The sequence below is a fragment of the Hippocampus zosterae genome, chromosome 4 (assembly GCF_025434085.1).
Source record: "Hippocampus zosterae strain Florida chromosome 4, ASM2543408v3, whole genome shotgun sequence".
NCBI classification, from domain to species: Eukaryota; Metazoa; Chordata; class Actinopteri; order Syngnathiformes; family Syngnathidae; genus Hippocampus; species Hippocampus zosterae.
In genome coordinates, this window is record NC_067454.1 from 1,386,286 (window position 1) to 1,404,025 (window position 17,740).

At 45.3% G+C, this 17,740-nt stretch overlaps 2 protein-coding genes across 2 annotated transcripts in view; one reads left to right on the top strand and one right to left on the bottom strand.

Moving 5' to 3' along the window:
* Window positions 1-16,587, bottom strand: part of LOC127599858 (adhesion G-protein coupled receptor G5-like) — a 78,159-nt gene extending 61,572 nt beyond the window's left edge. The window contains exons 1-13 of the mRNA XM_052064072.1: window positions 16,217-16,587; window positions 15,479-15,554; window positions 13,743-13,884; window positions 13,125-13,298; window positions 12,173-12,484; window positions 12,052-12,097; window positions 10,365-10,459; window positions 9,713-9,828; window positions 8,460-8,725; window positions 7,626-7,722; window positions 7,410-7,539; window positions 7,047-7,203; window positions 6,711-6,969 (exon numbers count right to left, since the gene is read on the bottom strand). Coding sequence (XP_051920032.1) covers window positions 6,881-6,969; window positions 7,047-7,203; window positions 7,410-7,539; window positions 7,626-7,722; window positions 8,460-8,725; window positions 9,713-9,828; window positions 10,365-10,459; window positions 12,052-12,097; window positions 12,173-12,484; window positions 13,125-13,298; window positions 13,743-13,884; window positions 15,479-15,554; window positions 16,217-16,418 — 1,902 coding nt within the window. The 5' untranslated portion in view covers window positions 16,419-16,587 and the 3' untranslated portion in view covers window positions 6,711-6,880. The remainder of the gene's footprint in view (window positions 1-6,710; window positions 6,970-7,046; window positions 7,204-7,409; window positions 7,540-7,625; window positions 7,723-8,459; window positions 8,726-9,712; window positions 9,829-10,364; window positions 10,460-12,051; window positions 12,098-12,172; window positions 12,485-13,124; window positions 13,299-13,742; window positions 13,885-15,478; window positions 15,555-16,216) is intronic.
* LOC127599101 (gastrula zinc finger protein XlCGF7.1-like) lies at window positions 4,167-6,006 on the top strand. Its single transcript, XM_052062785.1, has 2 exons — window positions 4,167-4,606; window positions 4,994-6,006. Exons 1-2 carry the CDS (start codon window positions 4,579-4,581, stop codon window positions 5,878-5,880), a joined length of 915 nt encoding a protein of 304 aa, XP_051918745.1. The 5' UTR covers window positions 4,167-4,578; the 3' UTR covers window positions 5,881-6,006.
* Window positions 16,588-17,740: the final 1,153 nt, after the last annotated feature.

Consider the following 17,740-nt stretch of genomic DNA (forward strand, 5'->3'; position numbering starts at 1 on the left):
AGAGAGAGAAAATAAGAAATCAAATGTTTAAAAAAAAAACTCTGAAAAAAATTCTTCCAGAGCTTCGTATGAAATCCAGTTCGGACATGTTCAAAATTGAAAATCACGCCCCGTACGTACATGCATGTACATGTCTTCACAATATGCAAAATCTTAGTCGAAAGAGTACGATTCCTTTTATTTTGCAGGACGGGCTCTAACTGAGTAGGGGGGAGGGGGCGACATCAACAACCTTTGTGTGCAGGGAGGCGGTGTGCAGCATGGAACCACGCACACTCACAGACACACACACACAAGCGCAAATTTAAATGGCAAGTCATCAAATTGTACTGAAAAGTGCCGACAAGCCAAATGGGATTTTGAAAGCTCCATTATTTGCAATTCAATGCATTTTCACAAGACTACCTTCCGGTTTGCATGATAGATGAATGTCAAAATCTGACTTTATATTGTACGAATGTGAGAGGCAATTTGTGTTATGGTCCACTCTGCTGAAGGCGGCATAAGAAGGCCGATTTCCTCTGGCCGTCAGAGGGAGAGTCATGTCGGTGTACGCTAATCACATCTTTATCTAGCGACTTGATCTCAGCCCCCCAGGAAGGAGCTGCCAACATAATTGCCACATTTAAATGTTATTGGTCAAACGGGGGCTCCGTTTTTTTTTCAGTGGTGGGCGGCTAAGAAGGTCTTTTAAGCCTCTGGCGGAGATGAGAAAGGATGAGGCCCACTGAACACACACAAAGGATTGCTTCCTACAAATCAGTAAGAAAAACACCAAAGTTCTACAGGATTTCTTCCGGAATGAAATTATCACCATCTGAAATCTTTTTCAGTGGAGTGAAAAAAAAACAACCACTTCTCGGCTGTTGTTATCAATAATGAAAACCATTTGTATTTTTGTTATTTTAGCAAGAAAATACATGTTGCTTTAGCAGGCCCCCTAAAATGATATGTTGGGCCAGATCTGGCCCCCGGGCCTTGAGTTTGAAACTCAACCAATTCCAGGTATCGGAAGCGTGCTGATACCAGCCTTATTTTAATGCATCAGGTACTCATGGAGGGCGGCCCGGTGGTCCAGTGGTTAGCGCGTTAACCTCACAGTGCAGAGGTCGTGGGTTAGATTCCGGCTTCGGCCTCCCTGTGTGGAGTTTGCATGTTCTGACCGGGCCTGTGTGGCTTTTCTCCAGGTGCTCCGGTTTCCTCCCACGTTCCAAAAACATGCGTGGCAGGCTGTTTGAACACTCTAAATTGTCCCGAGGTGTGAGTGTGAGTGCGAATGGTTTTTTCGTCTCTGTGTGCCCTGCGATTGGCTGGCAACCAGTTCAGGGTGTCCCCCGCCTACTGCCCGAAGACAGCTGGGATAGGCTCCAGCACCCCCGCGACCCTAGTGAGGATAAAAGCGGTTCGGAAAATGAATGATTAAATGAAAGGTACTCATGGAGGCTGCTGATACCAGCCACGGATCTTTCAGGTAAGAGTACGTTCTCCTTGGAAGTAGTCAACACAATGCTGCGCCGTTTGACAAATCAGTGAACCATCTCTGCATCAGATAGAAAGATTTTGTTCACAATTCTTCATCATTTTTACGAAATGAAAGTTGAGATTCCAAAAGTCGTCATGGTATCAGTACTCGGTATCGATGAGTCCTCAAAGAGTGAATCGTCACACTGATATCGGTCTGGAAAAAAAGTGGTCAAAGTCATTACTGAACCTAATTTTTTTTTTTTAACATGACTTTGGAATGGAAGGACTCCCAACAACAGAACTATGATCAGATGTACAAAACACTCGTTCATTGTGCCAAATTGTGGTATATATTTAATAAAGACAAGCAAAAGTGCATTATATGAATGTAATTTCCATGTAATTGGCCCGATTGGCTGGCAACCAGTTCTTGCCTGAGGTCAGCTTCGAATAGACTCCTGCTCCCCTGAGAAATGTTAAGCACAACAACAGTAATGATCCAATCCGAATTCTTTGGACGCTCACTGAGCTGCACCCGAAGCAACAAGACACAAAACGACAGCGAGCAGCAGCAGTCATTAGGCCCAAATGAAGTTTGGAAATTCCCACTTGGAGTGTCGAAGGCCCCCTTTTGCTGACACATGAAAAGAAAGCTCATTTACAGTCAGAGAAACTTTTCTTCCCACACAGCAACAGCTGCTTGTGCCTGTGAGTCAGCCTCTGCGGGCGCTTTGCGAGCAGGTGAGCGCCGCGGTGGGTGCGAGAAGGTCGGCTGCGAGCCCCCAGGCCAACCTGCGAGTCCACCTGCATGCAGACAATTCATCGAAAACAAAGTAGTCAGCAGTACGCTGGAAAACTGACAGACGAATCTTCTCATCGCTTCAACTGGGACTTGATGAAGTTTTGTTGAATTGGCCAATTTATATTTGCCCTCAATAGCAATTATTCATCATTCTTCAAACGGGAAACTACCAGTATTGCACTTTACAAAAACAAACAATTAACCCCACGGCCCTGCATCGCAAACGTGTTTGAACGTATTTGCAAATACGTTGAAACATACGAGCAAATATGAGTACATTCGAACATACTTGCAAATATGTTTGAATGTTCTGGTACGCCAAATGCTCAAAACAATTTTTCCCCATAATGCCAAGGAATATTGTGGAAGTGCACGTTTTAAAAAAAATATTTTTTTTCTTGCATGTGGACTTCATGATAGCAATATTCATTCATTCATTCATTCATCTTCCGAACCGCTTGATCCTCACTAGGGTCGCGGGGGGTGCTGGAGCCTATCCCAGCCGTCTTTGGGCAGTAGGCGGGGGACACCCTGAATCGGTTGCCAGCCAATCGCAGGGCACACAGAGACGAACAACCATCCACGCTCACACTCACACCTAGGGGCAATTTAGAGTGTTCAATCAGGCTGCCACGCATGTTTTTGGAATGTGGGAGGAAACCGGAGCACCCGGAGAAAACCCACGCAGGCCCGGGGAGAACATGCAAACTCCAAACAGGGAGGCGGGAGCTGGAATCGAACCCGGTACCTCTGCACTGTGAAGCCGACGTGCTAACCACTGGACTACCGGGCTGCCAGATAGCAATATGTCATTTGAAAATTAAATAAGTGAATATTGTTTCATAGTCATTTTGATGGGTTTATTATTATTTCCATTTGGCATTTTTCCCCCATAATGCAATGGGATACGCGCATATGCAAGTCCACATCTGGTGCCGTTGTGGTATTTCGTCTTCAAACACGTTCAAAGCGTATTTGCAAATACTTTCGAACTAGTTTTCCAGTCAGGAATGTTGACTTGACAGCTCCACGCTTCCGTACGCAATTACAACAGTTTGTGCATCATGGAGGGGGTGGGGGGGGGGTGTCATGCTTTAATATCCTGCTCCTTCCGGTGTGCAGGCCATGATCGCCAGTTCTCTGGGCTCTCTTCTAATGCGATACTGCCCCCACATGACAAGACCACTAACTTGCAAGCAATTCAAAGAAACGATGCTTATTCAATAGAAAGTGCCATCAAAAATGTCGTCTTCAAAAAGGAGGAATATTTGGAACTTTGAACGTTTTGAAGCAAAGGCCACGCAGGCACGAGGAAAACGTGCAAATTCCACACAAGAACCCGAGACCTCTGCACTCCGCCCGCCGTGCCGTCTGTGGGCTCTTCATACCTTACTTCTCTTTCACATATGTTGTCACTTGAGCTCGAGTATTGAAAAAAAACACACAAAAACATTTGCGATACAATGCAGGTGTCAAATTCAAGGCCCGCGGGCCAGATCCGGCCCACCGGGTCGTTTTATGTGGCCCACGAAAGCAAATTATGTGTGTCAAATAGCGTGATCCTTGCTAAAATCTGTACTGAAATATCAAATTGTCATGTGTCATAATGAACGTTTTTGCAATAATTTTGTTACTCTGTTAAGACTCACTTGAACAATATTTGAACAGGCTATTATAGTTGACTTGACAACAATAGAAACCCATCAATTCGTTGTGTACATGTACTCATATTTAAGACGATGAAACATTTGTTTGGTTTCGCTGTCATAACGGAAAATTAATTTGACATCCCTTTAATATAGCATCATTACTTTAGAGCTATAGATAATAACTTTTGACATCAATCGATGGTAACTAATTTGAGGGAAAAAATGCGTTTTCGCGTTTCGTTGTTGTTTGTCCAAGTGAGCCGCCATACTCTTTCGACTGCGACTGTACTTCCGCATACGTTTTCGGCTTACCGCCCCATCGTCACACAATTATTGTTCCCGAATTATCACAGAACATACCGAAGCCTCGATCAGGACGTCCTCTCAGTATTTCACTGAAGTAAACCCACGTTGATTAAATGTTTGTGTCCGGATAACTGCGTCTTGATGGGCGTTGAAGCTTCTCCACCCGGGTTAGCTTAGCTTGCTAGCTGACGCCTTTCTCGACGCTTCGCTGAGCAGCGATCGAGTGAGAGCGTAAAGTCTCGTGATTATCGTGTGAAAATCTGTGCACAAAGTGTGAAAGAGGAGTACGAGGGGAAACTTTGTCGGACAGAGGAGAGCGAGCGACAAGCTCAACTACTGGACGCTAATTTTAATAAGATGCCTCTCGATCTGGTACACGCAGCAGGTTTGTTCACTTTCAAATAATGGCTTCAACCCAACTTTAAACGCTGTCCCGCTGCAATGTTTCTGACAATTAATAAATCATTTAAAACTCAGACAGATTGATCACTGATAAAGTGACACTAGCAGTACTGTCCTAATATTTAGCCAAAACGCGGCCATTAATGGTTTCCTTTAACTGGATTGAGGGCAGTATTTGTTTTGCAATGCAGCGAAATGCACACTCTGACGACGCGAAGCAAAACGCCTCATGGGGGAGTCATTGTTACTGTCGGGTCGAAAACAAATTCGGCATAGGGTGAGCTCACCCACAATTATACATTACATCACCGCTTGCCTGAAAAGCTTGATGTGACCAAAGCAGGTGTATTTGTCTGTTTGTGTTCTTCAGACACCGTAGAAGATCTTCACAGATATCCAGACGCCTCCCACATTAAAACGGAAGAGGAGGAGGCTGATGTCACCAACTTTCCATTGACAGTCATTGTGAAGAGTGAAGGCGATTATGAAGAAGGAAAAGAACATGATGGAGATCACTGCAGAGGAGCCGGCTTCTTCGCTCAGCTATCAGATTGTGACGCTGTGTCATCACAATCACATGACACGGATGATGATGATGATGACGACGACGATGATGATGAACACTCTAAAGGTGACATGACGTGTCACACCGAAAAAACCCCCTGGGAATGTTTGCAGTGTGGGACAACATTGACCACAAAGTGGGATTTAAAAGCGCACGTGAGGAGCCACGCAAGAGAGAAACCTTTCATTTGCTCACTTTGTGGCAAAAGTTTCACACGTAAGGAAAAGTTGAAGATCCACATAAGAACGCACACGGGGGAGAAACCTTTTATCTGCTCAGTGTGTGGCAAAATGTTTACGCATCAGGGACATTTGACCTTACACATTGGAATGCACACTGGTGAGAAACCTTTTTCTTGTTCTATTTGTGCCAAAAATTTCACGCGTAAGGCACATTTGAACAAACACATGAAAATACACACTGGAGAGAAACCTTTTGCCTGCTCAGTCTGCGGCTTAAGCTTCAGTGAACGCCCGGGATTGGTTCTACACATGCGGACGCATACTGGCGAGAAACCGTATTCTTGCTTAGTGTGTGGCAAAAGTTTCTCTCTGAGTCGCAATTTGACAAGACACAGACGAAGACACACCGGTGAGAAACCATTCTCCTGCGCTGCGTGTGACGAACGTTTCTCTTACAAGTATCAGGTGAACAAACACGAGTGTGCCAGTCAGAAAAGCAGCAGGCAATGAAACTGCAGAACTTTTGGAAAACACAAACTGCGACTAACCGCAAACAAACTCACATTTTTGTGGACCATTTTGTGGTTTTAGTATGATGGAATGTAATAAAATCGAAAATGCAAGTCGTCACACTGATTTGGTCCTCACGATTGATTTTTTTTTTATCAACAATTTGGAGTGTTTTAACCTTAGGAACTGATACGGTGTTGATTTCTGGACACAGGAGAAGCTACAACTACAGTTAAATGCTTGCGTGAGGTTGATAAAAAGCTGACATGGTGGTGTAGATGTGGGGGGGGGGTCGCATACATGTCTTCGCAAGTGATGTATTGTCTGAATTCACCGTCGCAACTTTTCAAGTCAAAGTATCTTGTATGCACCTGTGTAGTTTTGCGGCAGCTGTTCTTCTGTGCACAAAGTCGCCACACGGTGTGTCACATCTCTACTTGACTTGACCATCCCCCACTCCACCACAAACAGGTTAAAGGTGGAAAAGCCAGAGCCCGTCTAAATACAGGAACCAAAGACCCCACAGTAAAGAGAATGAGGAGCCAACCCCCTCCACCGCCACCCCCCCCCCCTCATATTAAAGGGGAAGAGTGAGATGACCTCCCACTCGTAGACAAACAGGAAACAGTGTAAAATAATCCCTCGTTGATCATGAGGGTTATGTTCCAAAAAGAACTTGTAATATGTGAAATTTGTGAAGTAGTCATCTTTATCTTTTGCCATTATTACATATACAATACTGTATTGAATGAAACCAAAGAGTAGCCCTTTTTGAGACGCAGGTATTAATAAAAAACATTATGTACACACACACACACTTTCTTACAGACATTTGACACTAGTCAGTCCCAAAGCCAACAATCAGGATGTAGAACATGTGAAAAAAGCGAAGCCATAAAAGATGAACTGCGTAATGGCGAGGGATTACTGTACTCCAACAAAACAGAGCTAGATGATAAAAAGAGTGACAGTCGGATTTAGGAGTGTTGAGAGGCCTGGCTCAGCTGCTGGCGCTTGGCGTTTTACTGCTGGCCGCAGAGGGCGCCGACTTTCTCCAAGACAAGACAAACCACAAGAAGATGAAGAAACCTGCCGGGAAGGAGGATGAGACATGGCCGCTGAGGAGCCGACGAGGGAGGACGGCGTTAATTGTTTGGCGCACCCACCTTGCAGGGAGTTGAGGATGCAGAATAGGTAGAGGCCCGCCGTGCTCAGGTGGCCGAAGGAGAAGAAGACGAGGCCCCAGGTGATGCCCAGCAAGGTGCTGACTCCCAGCAGCGTGCTTATGTTCTGCTTGGCTCGCCCTCGCTCGCCCTGCCCAATCTGTGGCCGCCATTTCACAAATACGCTCGCTCGGTACCGGATATGAAAAAAGTCACTCTATTTGTCTTAGCCGTAGAAACGCAATTGAGGAAAAAGTCCAGAACGACATGCGAACCAATGATGAGGAAAATGTGCACCAATTGGAAAAAGAAATCATCTCTGATTGCCGTGCGATTGGATTTGATGTCCGAGGAAAAAGCGCGTACCCGTTTGCTGTGCGGGAGGCCGGTCAAACGTTGGACGGTCACCACCAGCATGGTGAAGTTGAAGGCAAACACCACGCTGAACACGCCCAGCGTGCTCACCATCTTCAGCGTGCCGTCCAGCAGGTAGCATCTGCGCGCACGTCACGTTACATCAAGAAGCGCCGCACTGCGCCGCCCCCCAAGTTGCAAACTGAAGTCAAGTCCCGGCCTGCTTACATTTGAGTGCTTTCGGGATCTGCGGCGTCCAGGGCCACGCGTCCGTAAGCGTCGGGTTTCACAAAGACGGCCAAGATCACGATGGCGGCGGGAAGACCTGTGCACACAGAAAAGACCTTCACGTCAACTGGGACTATCGGAAAGCAACTCTGTTTTTCATTCAACTAGACCAGGCATGTCCAAAGTCCGGCCCGCGGTCGACTTTCATCCGGCCCTCGGCCCCCGTCATAAAATCAGTGCCTTCTGGCCCGCAGGTTGGGCGCAATGGAACACGTGTTGCATTGACTGAGGTCTCGTAGACTGGTGAGTGATGTTTCATAGAGTACTGCTTCCCTCTAGTGGCTAAATGAGTAATAGCATTCACTAAATGAGTAATAGCATTTAGACACTAGAGGGCATCACTGACGAGTTAACAAGACATCACTCCGTGTTTATATTGACTGATATGTCATATTTCAAATTCCTGTTTCAAATGAACCAAAAGAAATTCTTAAGATTGTTGAAATTAAAATAAAAATGGAAATGTGAAACAGACTGGCTTACTAAAATTTGTTGAACAATATTATTGTTCAATGTAAAGAATGTCAGCCAAGGTCGGCCCCCCGACATTTTACCACATAAAGTCTGGCCCCCTTGGCAAAAAGTTTGGACACCCCTGAACTAGACGGATATCATTTTATAAGAGCGTTGTGAGAGGCGGCAGCGAACTAACGGCATCCGTCGCACATTGGTTGCCATGCCTACTACTTTGTCTACTTTCTTATTTCTCGTTCTTTTGCGTAGCTAGAAGCCAAAGTTATCGTTCGCTTTGGTGGGGTGGACGCGTGGACTCGCCCCATCCAGCAAGGCCGAGCTTGAGCATGTATCTGCGGATGTAGATGTTGAAGACGCGCACGAGGAGCAGGTAGAGGTGGAAGCTCTCCAGCGCCATCCAGCTGAAGGTGGTCAACAAGGAGTAGTGCAGCGCCAGAGCCACGTAAAAGCAGATCCCGTCGGGCGACAGCGCCGCCGCCCGGCTGGACAGGAAGTGAGCGTTGAGCAGGATCAGCGCCACGGCCAGGTTGGCGTGCACCTTCATCGACACGTCCTCGCGGAGCTTCCTGCCAGATGCACACACGAGACAATATTTAGGGAAACGGCTATTTTCGAATGAAAAATGATGTATTTGTATATTTCCAAATATTGGGGAAAACACAGAAATAGTTTTCATGTAGTTGTTTTTAAATGCAGCAATTTTCAGGATGAAAACAAAATCATAAAAAGTCTTTTTTTTTTACTTTTTGCTCCCTATTTTTTGAGGAGATTCCCCCATCTGCGGCCCCTTCTCAAGGTTTATCGTTTTTCTTGCCCTCCAGGGATTTAATATCAGATAATATCGTCAGTATTTTTCAACTGTGGGCGTGTGAAGCCCTTTGAGACTTTTCTCAGATTAAGGATTGGACAAAATATTTTTGTCAACAAAAAGTTTGAAGAAAAACTCATAAATTTAGGAGAGAAAACGTGGACCTTTCTGAGCAAAATATTCTTTTCAGATGAAAGTGTTGGGTTTTTTTTGTTTTTTTTTTAGAAAAATAAATCCCGGAATTCTATTTGAGTATTTTGAAAAACACCTAAAATGAAAGTTGAAAAAAAATAAGCAATTGGAGGGAAAAAATGTCTCACTTTCATTCATTCATCTTCCGTACCGCTTGATCCTCGCTAGGGTCGCGGGGGGTGCTGGAGCCCATCCCAGCCGTCTCCGGGCAGTAGGCGGGGGACACCCTGAATCGGTTGCCAGCCAATCGCAGGGCACACAGAAACGAACAACCATTCGCACTCACACCTAGGGACAATTTAGAGTGTTCAATCAGCCTGCCGTGCATATTTTTGGAATGTGGGAGGAAACTGGAGCACCCGGAGAAAACCGGGCCGCCCAATGTCTGACTTTCTAGAGGCAAATTGTAAGTCTAAAGTGGAAATCTTATGAAATGAAAGTTGCACACTGAGCAAGGAAGCCAAGAATAATCCCCCCCACCCCCCACCCGCTCCCCAACCACCTTTTGGCGATGAGAATAATCCCCCCCACCCCCCACCCGCTCCCCAACCACCTTTTGGCGATGAAGAGCAGCAGCGTAATGACCAGGCTGATGAGAGAAAGTGTGCAGCCAATCAGAGAGAGGTATGACAGCACTGCTTCATCGGCGTCCGAGAGGGGAGCGGACACCTGCGACGGAAAAACAGCAACAAGTTTGGCGAGCTTCCGACTTTTTAGGAAGGAGAAGAAGCCACAGAAAGGTCGGCTCACAATACAATGGAGAGTTTCCGCTCCATTGTATTGTCGCTGTTTTTTCTACTTCCACTCTTCTGAATATCAGCCTTCAGTCAAATGCTCAAAGGTGAGACAGTAGGCTCCATTTTTGTAGACGGTGCTTGGGTGTAAAAAATGGATTTGTCTGGATTTTGTGCTGTGAATGCCTAGTTGAGTGTGTTTTGGGGAATTTGGCTGGCCGTTCTGGCGGAGCAGGGCTGTTTTTTTCAAAACACACACCTGGCGCAGCTGACAATCCGGTAGCTGAAAGTAAACTAAAGCTTCGACCAGCTGCAAGCAGGTCTAAGTTGTGGCGCGGCAGGCTCCACCCATGCGCACATTTTGACGTCAGTTTGTGCTCGACTTGTTCCGTCCACGAAAACAGAGGCCGTTATCTTGGTGGTTATCCTCCTAAGCGGAGACTAAAAATGATGTCAAAATGAAGTGCCTACCAAGAGAATGCCAAAGTAGGTCAGGTGGTCGCAGGAACAGGTCACGTGACTCTGACCGGGTTCCCAGATGGTCCGGCAACCGCTGCTGCTGAATGCTGCTTCGACACAAACAGATGGACACTCGCTAGCGTGCTAAAAGATGATTTCCTCCACTCCAATTAGATGCCACACCTCAAACGGACGTCTTGGACTCGGATAGACAACAGGCGGTGCCTCGCAGTTTACGCTAGACGCCAATTACCTTCTTTCAGATTCTTCGAAAAAAGGGTTTGTCCTGTCACGTCTCGTGTTTGCCAGCAGGGGGCGGGCTTTCTCTCCGCCGCCCACACACCTGTTACGCATTGGTCGGTGATTACTCTGCCTTTATTAGGACGCTCTGGCAGTCGACTCACTGCCGGAGAATTCCACGCCGTGCCGTTATTCTCTCGCTCAGATTCCTACCTTGATTACTCGTTGCCTCCTAGCCTTGTGGCTGTTACTACGCGTCATTATTGAAATTTATACACTTGTCTAATCAGACCTTCCTCGCCATTTGTTTTCCGCGAGCGTTTTCGGTTGTTCCCTTTATTCCTTCCCTGGTCCTTATTTTGACCAGCGCTTTTTGTTATTTTTCCCTGTCGGGTATTTTGTGTTTTTTATTAAAGACTCCCTTTGTTCTCTGACAAAATCCTTTTACGCGTCTGCTTTTTCGGGGATCCACCTCCTTATTTTGTTGTGCACGAAGCGATCTTTCCAATGTGACATGTCCAAATCCACGGCGGCGGAATCAAACAGCATTTACAGACTGACTGGATTTATACGTCCAAACCGGATGCATTCAAACGGGCCAATCGTGGATTCTCGAGTAGAATGGACAGAAATGTGCGCCGAAGCACCGTCGCAGCGTCAGATACTTTTTGTGTTTCTTGTCAAGTTGTTCTTTAACAAAGTACAATCAGAGGTGAAAAAAGGAAGTGCACGAACATCATGCGCACACACGCCATTCTTACCAACCTATCACCTGCAAGTGCCTGCAAAGTACGTTTTAGATCATCCGGAAACGTTTTAGATCGTTTCAAGCTATTATGAATATTTATTGGCAATCTTTTTTTTTTTTTGCTGTATTGGGCATGGGGCGGCCCGGTAGTCCAGTGGTTAGCACATCGGCTTCACAGTGCAGAGGTACCGGGTTCGATTCCAGCTCCGGCCTCCCTGTGTGGAGCTTGCATGTTCTCCCCGGGCCTGCGTGGGTTTTCTCCGGGTGCTCCGGTTTCCTCCCACATTCCAAAAACATGCGTGGCAGGCTGATTGAACGCTCTAAATTGTCCCTAGGTGTGAGTGTGAGTGCGAATGGTTGTTCGTTTCTGTGTGCCCTGCGATTGGCTGGCAACCGATTCAGGGTGTCCCCCGCCTACTGCCCGAAGACAGCTGGGATAGGCTCCAGCACCCCCCGCGACCCCAGTGAGGATCAAGCGGCTCGGAAGATGAATGAATGAATGAATGAATGAATGAATGAATGTATTGGGCATTTGTAGGCCTTGAAAAAGGTACAAAACAACACATTTGTACTGTATTGAGTGGCTTTCGGGCCACGAGCAAGAGCAGTTACTTGTCCCTTCGTCCAATTCGTCCGTTAAATCAAAATTTCGCCGCATAGACGTTCTTACTCCCGCACGTGAGAAAATAGGTCCATAAGAAAGCGACTCACCTTTTGTGGAGAAATTCAAGAAGGCGCATTTGGGGCTTTGTGTTTCCTGTTGAGCACATTGACATTTCCATACACTGCGCATGGATTTACGGTACGTGAGCAGTGTCATCCTTTGACTTACGTTGACGACGACCGTATTGACAGTGATGTTCACTCGCTGCCGCAATCCTGAAACAGTTTTTCCGCGCAAACGCAAGCCAAGCAGCCTGTTCTGGTAGAGTTCCTCTGACGTCACGTTCTGCAACGGCGAACAACAAACATCCACAACGTAGAAAGCCTGTATTAAAAAAAAAATGCTGAAGTATTGGAGGTATGTTCTGAGTTCCATAAATCGTGACTTTGAATGTGATTGGTTGATTCTGAACATAGCCACGCCCTCAGTTGTAGGAGGGTGTGCACACTTGAGCAACCGCTTCCGCTTTTGTTTTCTCCACTTCGCATTTATTACAGAAAGAGTTCTGAAAATGTTTTATCACATACATCTGACTTGAGCGGGGGGGGGGGGGGGGGGGGGGTGTGCAGACTTTTTATACCCCCACAAGCGAATGAGGAAATAAAAGAAATAAAGGTAATGTACTTGAAAACCAAAAAAAATTGCAACTGTAAAACATATAGAACATCATAGCAATTTTGTAGTGTCTCTGTGTTAGATACAGTATGTGCCTTTAAGAGGCGGGGCCTGGTTGGATTCAGCTACATGCAAGTGCCCAAGCGGGAGCTGTGGCCCGCAGCAGTTTGGGTGTGAATATTTCAGTGTTCTTCCAGCATTCCATCAACTGTATTACAGTAAATAAGTACACCGTAAAACTCCTACAAATAATAATAAATAAATAAAATTCTCGCTTTTGTGCTTTTTTTTGTTTTAGTTCTTCTGAGGTTGCGAGTTTTTCAAATTGCACAGCACAGCCTCTGCTGTTGTTGCGTCACTGCATTTGACACACAAGCGACATCTCTTCCTCTTGCAAACGATTTGTTTTATGCTGCGCGCGTGAGAGCACAAACATGATTTCAAATCTGTTCTGCACACAGGTGGCAAAAGTACTCGTGCTCTTCACAGGGCAGCATTGCATTACATAAAAAAATATGAGTTTTCTCCTCATGTACTGAACAACAATCGATTTGTGTACCCATAAGGATCGAGGCCACGTCACCATGCAGAACAGCAGGCTGTCGTCCGAGCCGGGGAGCAAATCTCCGGGCAGGTGGACGTTGACTCTGCTGTTGTTGACGGGTGCGCCTGCGTTGGCCTACAACAAAGGCCCCAAAACAGGAAGAGAAAGTTAAATGAGACATATTCTATGGACTAAATGCCATACCACAGGTGCATCAAGGACCGAAAGATTTGACCGCACGGTGCAGTGAAGCCCTGCTACGGTGCTTATGGGGGCTATGGACCGAGTCTTGATGCGAATCGCGAGAAAAACTCAACAGGAACAGGATGAAAGCGTTATATAAATCAGCATGTATTGTATTGTATTATAATGCTCCTTCTGAAATACTCAAAGATGCCACAAGATGGCGGTCTTCCAAGTCCTGGTCCCTGTGGCGTATCGGCGCCAAGGAACTCTGTCAAAGTGGTAGGTCTCGCCTAACGGGCAAGCTTTGAACGTTGCCGCAGAGCTCGGGCTAGCCTGGGTTGCTAGCGAGGAGTGACGAGGCAAATGGGCGGGGCTTGACTTATTGTTCCGTACCTCGTTGTCGCTGGCGGAAATATGCAGGCCGGGGAGGCGTCCCCTGGGTTTGAGCAGGAGGGCTACCATGTGGCCCACCTGCATGGACGTGCTCGCCTTCACTTCAGTCTGCGCCAGTGAATTTTCCAGACGCTCGATTGCTCTTCACACAAAGAACAAAAAAAAAAAAATCAATCACCGCATACCAATATGCTCTGTCTTCTTCCGATTCGTCATATTCTTGCTCTTACGCGCATATTTGGATGGGAAATGAAAAAATGCAGGAAGACCTGCAGGATTTTCTGTGTTTACTGCTCTCCCCACGACAAGCTCATATATATATATATATATTTCATTCATTCATTCATCTTCCGTACCGCTTGATCCTCACTAGGGTCGCGGGGGTGCTGGAGCCCATCCCAGCTGTCTCCGGGCAGTAGGCGGGGGGACACCCTGAATCGGTTGTCAGCCAATCACAAAGCACACAGAGACAAACAACCACCCACGCTCACACTCACACCGGGGGACAATTTAGAGTGTTCATTCAGCCTGCCATGCATATTTTTGGAATGTGGGAGGAAACCGGAGCACCCGGAGAAAACCCACGCAGGCCCGGGGAGAACATGCAAACTCCACACAGGGAGGTCCGAGCTGGAATCGAACCCGGTGCCTCTGCACTGTGAAGCCGACGTGCTAACCACTGGACTACCGGGCCGCCCCATATATATATATATATTTTTTAATCCGAGAGGAGACTCGGGGCCACTAGAAAACGGATCAGTGCAACAAGCACAAGCACAAGCAGAAAAGAACGAGGACTTCCTGGATTTACTTCCCCATGGCAAGGACACACAATTTTAGGAAACTAAGGGCAGCAAGAAAACTGCTCGTTGCAACAACAATAATAGAACAGAATGAGAATTTTCAGTATTGATCCCTGAAGCCATGGCGGTGAGGCACATTTTTATCCAGGAGGAGACTAAGGGCAGCAAGAACAAAAAGCTGCCACAGCAAAAACAATCAAGGAAGAGATTTCTATTATTATGACTTGAAAGGAGACGAAGAGCAATAAGAAAACGGACCACTGCAAAAAATGAGGTCGCGCACTTAATGTTAGTTTGCTGTTCAGCAGTTTTGTGCCGTACTTGAATTGTCATTTTTTATGACAGGGAGCAGCTTGCACTCAAAACAACAACAACAACAAAAATCCGGGTGTGTGGTTATTTTATTGTTTGCTTCAAACCCCAGCCCGGTAGTCCAGTGGTTAGCACATGGGCTTCACAGTGCAGAGGTACCGGGTTCGATTCCAGCTCCGGCCTCCCTGTGTGGAGTTTGCATGTTCTCCCCGGGCCTGCGTGGGTTTTCTCCGGGTGCTCCGGTTTCCTCCCACATTCCAAAAACATGCGTGGCAGGCTGATTGAACACTCTAAATTGTACCTAAGTGTGAGTGTGAGTGGTTGTTCGTCTCTGTGTGCCCTGTGATTGGCTGGCAACCGATTCAGGGTGTCCCCCGCCTACTGCCCGAAGATGGGATAGGCTCCAGCACCCCCCGCGACCCTAGTGAGGATCAAGTGGTTCGGAAAATGGATGGAATGGATGGCTTCAAACCCCATGTTGGTGTGTTAGGACAATGGATTTGTTTTATAAATGCATTGATGAATGAATTATGAAAATGAAATATATCAAGAGTGCATATTTGGTGGCACTTTTCTCATAGGCAGTAGTTGGTCTCATGGCCGTTTTGGGACAATACTCACTCAAAGTCGATGTCGGGCTTTTCGTCGTCCATGATCGCTTTGACGTGCGCCATACAACGTTTGGCATCCGCAAGGCCTGTTGAAAACGTCGATTGTCGTTGTCGTCATTTTAACTTTTGAATAGAAATGTGGCACACGGTGGGCAAAGGTTGACACATTTTTAAAAAATCCAAATGCCTGAAATTAGTTTCAAAGTCCAACCTTAGCTTGGAGCCATGAGATGTAAACCTGACAGAAACGGGACTCAAAACCATAAAACTTGCTGGAAATGAAGAACCCAAACCTTGCTTGGAACTCAACTTTGAAAAACTGTGACTTGAAATATTCTTTTGAAACCATACTTTATATCTTGCCTTGAAACTCTATTTCGAACGCCGCATCCGCAGCCGATTTTGAAAGTCAAATCCTGTTTGATAAAGTTTTTTTTTGTAGCTTCCATCAAACTCAATCAAAAACCGACCCCTGGTTTGAAAGTCAACCTTGATATCCTCACCCGCACCTTCAGATCATAATATAAAACCGTAAGGCCTTTCTTGAAACCCGAACTACAAATCCAAACTCAGGCTAGAAAACTCTTTTTTTCCATTTCTGGCGATTACTAAAAACTCACTTGTTGGTGGGTTTGTTCTCTTTAGAGTATTCAATCAAGCTCCCGCGCTCTACAAATTGACCCACTCTTTACTGTACAAAGTGTGAACAAACAATGAAAAAAAAAAAAAAAAAAAAAAAATCACTTACCTCGTTTGGGTCCAGAAACCGCACAACTCGCGTGTAGGCCTTTAATCTTACAATCTTTGTTGAGACACTCCGTACCCCCGTCGGCACTTGGATGCGGTGTGTCCCCTCTACCTGGACTCTGGTCGAGATCTTCATTGTGCCGAAGAACTCGATCACAACACGCCCAAAGTGGCAGCAGCCAAACAAGAATCCGCCGCTTCATCCTGACAATTTAAGAGCACGAACATCGCACGGTGGAATCAAAGTCCAACATTGAAATCAACACGCGGCATGGTCCTTTGGCCTCAAACGAAGTCTTTCTGACCTTGAAGGGAAAGCGTGAGATCCAGACGCGAGGACGATGAGAACACAAGCGCGTTTGAAATGGAAAGAAAAACATGCAAATGGCATTGCAACATCCAAAGAGGAAGTGGCAACGGACAAAAAGCAATACCCAAAAACCTCAGATGAGCTCACATTACAACTTTGCTTGATGACATGGTCAAAGCACTTTTGAAAGAAAAAAAACATATAAAACGAACAAATGTGTTTTTAAAATGAAGTCAAACTCACTTAATTAAAAAAACAAATGTGTCAAATAAAAACTAAGAAAATGAAAAAAATGCCAAATTATAATAAGGCCTCTTTGCAACCTGACCCTGTTTCAAAGAGAGAATTTTGGATGCCACATTTTTAAACAGAACATGTTTACACGTTCCAAATAGGTAGCTTCCAAAGCACCTTATTGGGAAACTACAGATGGGCATGACCCCCCCCCCTGTACAAAAAATGAATAAAGTAAAATGATCAATCATAACTGCACAAAATATGCTCAGAAAATTTCACTCACCGTGGCACCAATCTCTTCTACTTTTGGAAAGTTAAAATATTGTCGTTTCTAATGTGCTCTGACAAGTGGCCAGTTTGTATTGTTGTTTAAAAAAATATCTGATTATTATTTATTTTATCTGATTATTTAAATTATTTTATTTATCTGATAGATAGATAGATAGATAGATAGATAGATAGATAGATAGATAGATAGATAGATAGATAGATAGATAGATAGATAGATAGATAGATAGATAGATAGATAGATAGATAGATAGATAGATAGATAGATAGATAGATAGATAGATAGATAGATAGATAGATAGATAGATAGATAGATAGATAGATAGATAGATAGATAGATAGATAGATAGATAGATAGATAGATAGATAGAGATAGATAGATAGAATCTATCTCTCCAAGCAAAACGCTTGTAGTTTATTTCATGGAAACATTTTAGAAATAATTGTTCCCAAATGTAATCTACGTGCAGACGTAACACACAGGAGAAAATGTATTTTCAGAACAAACATTTTTATTTTAAAATACATGTTTCAAAAATGCCAGGGTCATTAAAAGAAAACGAACGCATACTGAAAAATATTACAACGGAAACACAATTTCAAGGTTCTGACAGCTTCTTTTTATCACTTGATATAAAGAGTAAAGATTCATCTAACTTTTCCAAAACAAGGAAAAACGTGTTTAATTAG

Coding starts and splice junctions, on each gene's coding strand:
- LOC127599101 (XM_052062785.1), top strand. CDS start 4,579: ATGCCTCTCGATCTGGTACACGCAGCAG. Junction 4,607..4,993: donor CGATCTGGTACACGCAGCAG/GTTTGTTCACTT, acceptor TGTGTTCTTCAG/ACACCGTAGAAGATCTTCAC.